This window comes from Nasonia vitripennis, assembly GCF_009193385.2.
Source record: "Nasonia vitripennis strain AsymCx chromosome 2 unlocalized genomic scaffold, Nvit_psr_1.1 chr2_random0006, whole genome shotgun sequence".
Classification (NCBI taxonomy): domain Eukaryota; kingdom Metazoa; phylum Arthropoda; class Insecta; order Hymenoptera; family Pteromalidae; genus Nasonia; species Nasonia vitripennis.
The window spans coordinates 170,967-176,573 of NW_022279613.1; the positions used below are offsets into that span (position 1 = coordinate 170,967).

At 30.1% G+C, this 5,607-nt stretch overlaps 1 protein-coding gene across 1 annotated transcript; it reads right to left on the reverse strand.

The window, feature by feature from the left end:
* Positions 1–4,716: 4,716 nt before the first annotated feature.
* Positions 4,717–5,277, reverse strand: LOC116416467. Its single transcript, XM_031925163.1, has one exon. It carries the CDS (start codon positions 5,275–5,277, stop codon positions 4,717–4,719), a length of 561 nt encoding a protein of 186 aa, XP_031781023.1.
* Positions 5,278–5,607: the final 330 nt, after the last annotated feature.

Below are 5,607 nucleotides of genomic sequence, written 5' to 3' on the forward strand. Positions count from 1 at the left end.
AAAAAAATTTTATATAATAAAAAAGTTTTAAATGACTAAAAAATTTGGAAAAAATTTGTAAACATCTATAATAAACAAATTAAGTTTTTCGGTTTTTTCATAGATACTTCCCCTTAGGGGGGTAAACCACCCCTAACACAAAATAACTATAAGTATACTTCAATCCATAATATTTTGTAGAAGGTTTGTATATAGAGGTATTCGAGGTCGCTGATTACAAATCTGTTATCATATTTTGAAAATTCAAAATGGCGGATCCAATATGGTGGACGGAAATATCGAAAAAAAATTTTAACTTTCAAAAAAACTTGTTTACAAATGTGTGATCTTTGTAGCCTGTACATGTGAACTAAAGAGCCTTAAACCCTAAACCCCTAAAGAACAAATAGGCTAAATGGTTGTGCATTTTAACCAAACGACTCCAAACCCCTAACCTCCAGACAAGCCGAAGGCCTATGCTTTACCGTAGACACGAGTATAAACATATTACCGATATTTTATTCTATCATTTTGTATGTAACAAATAACGTCTCGTTTTATGTTTCAATCAAAGATTATTTATTTTTCTGCTTTTATAAATTAGCATAATTTCAAAAGTAATTTCATAAATTATAAAGTATTTCATAAATTGCATAATTATATAATTTTATAAATTCAAAAAGTCCACACTTTTTTGCAAATGAAAAAACATAGGTTAATAAAATTAGTTTATCAAACTCTTTTGCGTTTTGTAATAAAATTTAATGTTGTCAAACTTGGGAGTTTTTCATTGTTACAATTATTTCGTAAGCCAAACGTTTTTTAGATGAATTCTCGAAGTAATGATTATTGTATCTATAGTAAAATATTTACAGTCTGGAATTCCATAATAATACTATTTGATACGATTTAATGAATTTATCAAAAAATCTAAATTTAATAATAAATATTATTCTAATTATTATTATTATTTTTCATTATCATTGCTATTATCAGTATTACTGTTATTATTGCTATTGCAATTATGCTTATTCTTCTTCTTCTTATTATTATTATTATATTACTATGATAATTTTTGTTATTGGTAAAAATACATAAAAGAATATTAATACTCGAACTTCATTTGCAATTAAAGAACACGTTGTTATTGAAAGGGAATTTTATATGCATTCATTAGTTTAATGAATGTTATCGTACATTCAATGATAATTCCACAGATAAATGTCTTTCACTCATAAAAGTTGTTGACAATATGTGCGAATCAGTATGTTCTTTTTTTAGATTGTTTTCATCGAGTGTTTACCTCAATTGCCTGTGTTATTTTTTAGGCAGTGAGTGAGTTTTGTGGGTATTCTAGTTCGATGCCGGAAAGTACGAATAGTACGTCTTTTTGTTTGTCAGTGGTATCATACAGTTGTAGAAAATTTTCTTTAGTGATTTTACATAGATTTACATTATTCAATTTCAAAGTGAATAAAAGTTGAATAAAACCAAAAATAGAGTTTTCCGAACATCACAAAGTGGAACGAGAATTCTTCTCCAATGCATAAATTAATGATTTGATTCAATTTACATTCACTCGTTTTATTCTGGTAGAAATGTAGCAGTCGTGCCTTACATGCAAAAACACAGCTTGTATAAATTTTACCGCTTGTTTTCATTTTAGATTGAAAAATGAAAATTAATCCGTTAAACGTTCTAAACTTATTATTAGCATACTTTCAAGCGTTAAACATACCAGATAGTGTCACGAATTATCACGAAACAGAGTTGGCCGAAAAAATAAAAGAAATTTTAATAGATGCAACACATGATTTCAACGATGTAGAAATGATTACTGATGACTCTTTGGATTTTCAAGAAGAGTATAAAGACCATAATGTGGAAATAATTGAAGATGAAGTGCAACATCATTTTCCTGATCCGGATATAGCACCAACAAATCAATGTACAGCAGATAATGAAGAACTAGATTTTGAATACAAAAAAAGAGCTGTAGAATTTTGGAGAAGTAGCAAAACGAAGCAAAATTTAAGTCTCAAAACAGTGCAAAACAGATTCAAAAAAGTATCATCTATTAGTCAGCTACGTCGTTGGGCTCATTGAATTAATAAAGGTGGCACGTATAGAGAAAAAGTAGCACAAATTTGTCAGTATACCCTGGATAATTTTCAAGCAGCTCTCGACAGTGGTTCAATTATCCATGATGAAGATATAATTCGATGGGCCTTACAAGCTAAAAAAGAAATAGGTTTTGATGATATTAGATTCAAAGCTTCTAAACATTAGTTACTCAAATTTAAGCAAGCACACCGAATACTTTCTAGGAAAATAAATAAGTTCATAACAAGAAAAACACTAGAAAGTAGTGCAGAACTTACGGCTAAAGCTGAAGCATTTATCGATGACGTTAAATCGTGTATACCAAGGATTGGACTCGAAAATTTGTATAATACAGATCAGAGCGGATTTCAGCTAGAAATGCATTCTGGAAGAACATTAGCAGTAGAAGGAGAAAAGCAAGTGCAATGTCTGGTACAGTCAATTTCAGCAACAACGCATAGTTATACTATACATCCACTAATATCAGCTACTGGACAACTGTTGTCACCGCTATTTCTTATTTTAAAGGAACCAAGTGGCAAGTTTGGCCCTATTGTAGAACAAAACATATTTAGACCAGAAAACGTGTACGTGGAAGCATCCAAATCTGGAAAATTAACAACAAGTAAGGGAACTAATAACAATTTTTACATTGTAATATCGTTGATCAGTTAATTAGTAAGTCGTTTAATTGCAGATCACTTCAAAATCTGGTTGGAAAAAATATTTTATCCCTATGTAGGCTATCACTCAATACTATTACTTGATTCTTGGAGTGGTCATTGTGACAAAGTTATAGAAGAAACAATGCCACAAAATAAAATTATTAACATAAAAAAATTCCAACTGGAACCACAGGAAAAATACAACCACTTGATGTCTATGGATTCCGTATTTGGAAAAACTTTGTCCGAACATTTTCTGAGAATGTAATGTTAATGGATCATGATATGAATTTACATGTGAGAAATAATATAATTAAACTTCAATCATTGGTTCACAACCAACTGTCTTCACCGAGATATATAGATTTGTTTAAATATTCCTGGTATAAAAGCGGTTACGTCAATGAAAAACCAGATAAATTTGATAATCCTATAGATTTCAGTTTTGGAAAGTCTTGTGCAACACATTGTGAAATAGAAGGGTGCACAAACATTGCAATTGTACGATGTGGTTGGTGCAAAAAAGCATTGTGCTTTAAACACTTTTATGAGGACTACCATTATTGTAAAAACATCGTAAAATAATATATTTTATGCTCAATACAAAAAATGCACTATGGCAAAAGATACAAGATTGTAGATTATTATTATACTCTAATATTATAAACAAAAATACATTATAAGTTGAATTTACAATAAAGGAATTTCAATAACATTCTGATAACAATTTCTATGGAAATTATAAAACTGCTTCACACACAGAATTTTCTTGTTTACAAATTTAGGAATTTGAGGTGGTTTGGTTAAAAAGCACAACCATTTAGTCTATTTGTTCTTTAGGGGTTTAGGGTTTAAGGCTCTTTAGTTCACATGTACAGGCTACAAAGATAAAACATTTATAACAAGTTTTTATGAAAGTTAAAATTTTTTTTCGACATTTTCGTCCACCACATTGGTTCCGCCATTTTGAATTTTCAAAATCTGATATCAGATTTGCAAAGAGCGATCTCGAAAACCCTTATATACAAACCTTCTACAAAATATTATGGATTGAAGTATACTTATAGTTATTTTGTGTTAGGGGTGGTTTACCCCCTAAAGGGTAGTATCTATGAAAAAATCGAAAAACTTAATTTGTTTATTATAGATGTTTACAAATTTTTTCCAATTTTTTTAGTCGTTTAAAACTTTTTTATTATATAAAATTTTTTTTCGATATTTCCGTCCTATTGGTTCCGCCATTTTGAATTTTCAAAATCTGATAACAGATTTGTAATCAGCGACCTCGAAAACCTCTATATACAAACTTTCTACGAAATATTATGTATTGAATTACATATTTACAGTTATTTTGTGTTAGGGGTGGTTTGAAAGACGTCAACTAAATTTTGTTATTAAGGATGTTTAAACATTTTTTCCAATTTTTTTTAGTCGGTTTAAACATTTTTATTATAAAATTATGCCAAAAAATATATGTTTTCAACCCCTAAAAAATAGGGGATGCTACTCTTACTCTTCAAATCACCATGAAATACTTGCTCTTTTTGTAAGAAATAACCTCCAATTTGTTTCATTGAAAAATATTAATTTTAAGCCGAGATATTTAAAAAAAAACGATTTTTGGGGGTTAACTTTAGGGGAGGTTTTTACCCTTTAAAAGTGAAAATTAGCCGATAAAAAAAAATACGTGTCTCTTATTTTTTTTATGTTCTACAACATATATGAAAATCATCAAAATCGCTGAGTTCGGGTTGGGTACCTTTCCTTGTTAGAATAAGAAATATTTGACTTGGGTAAAAGTGCTATTTTTACTGTTCGATGTCTCATTTCTCTTATAAATAAATATTACAACTAACAGTTTTATAGTTTTAAAGATTATAACTCTTATTTGTATAGTTGAAACATACATTTTAACCATAGATTTAGAAATCTTCATAATTAGGCTAACAGCAAAATTGTTACGTCCCGCTTACAATACTTCACAATTTCGTTTTGAAAGTAATTGTTGTATTGTAAAAATGTAATTGTTTAACGTTTGCTCGTTGTACCATTCTAAGAATTTACTCATTTGATTTATACTCATTGTGTCAGGTGCATAAGACTCTAAAGATGGTACCGGTCCGATGTAGTTTTGGTTTTCAGGTATATTAAAAAGATAAGGAAAAACATCTTTTTCTAATTCTGGTAACCCATATGCGTTTGGTAAACTGTTGAAAGGCATATGAAAGTAATTTAGACTATCAATAAACTTAACATCCATAATCTCCATCAAAATTATTTTCGAGCCATTCATTATTACAGATGGTGTTGCAGGTCTATCAGTGTATAGTTCAACAATGTGTTTAAATATAAATTGGGTATCGAAACCTTGTGGATTGTGAGCGATGCATATAACTTTGGCAAATCGGGTTCTTGGAGTCAGGGCTATATCAATCAATTTTTTTACAGGTTCTTCTGTTAAAACGTATTCACGGTCACCACAGAATCCACATCTTCCAAAATATCGTCTATTTCTAGGCAACGGGTGCATACTCGTTGTACGACGCACAAGTTTGGAACATGGAGTCTCTTCCCCTCATCTCCCAACACTGGTGACGACTGTTGGGTTTCAAAATCATAAAATATATAAAGAACACATCGACTGGTTTTTCTTTCTTTTTTAAAGGTAGTACATGACATAAGTGTCCCGGAGGTAAGCGTGATTTACACACACGACAAAATGATACACCACACTTATGTCCTTCTTCGTCTTTTCGATTCGTTGCACGAACACTCTTATAACAACATTGGCAAAACCTAATTTTTCCATAACTACTAGAAGTTTCGTTAAATGAACCTTTTTTTAAATGGTACTCATAGC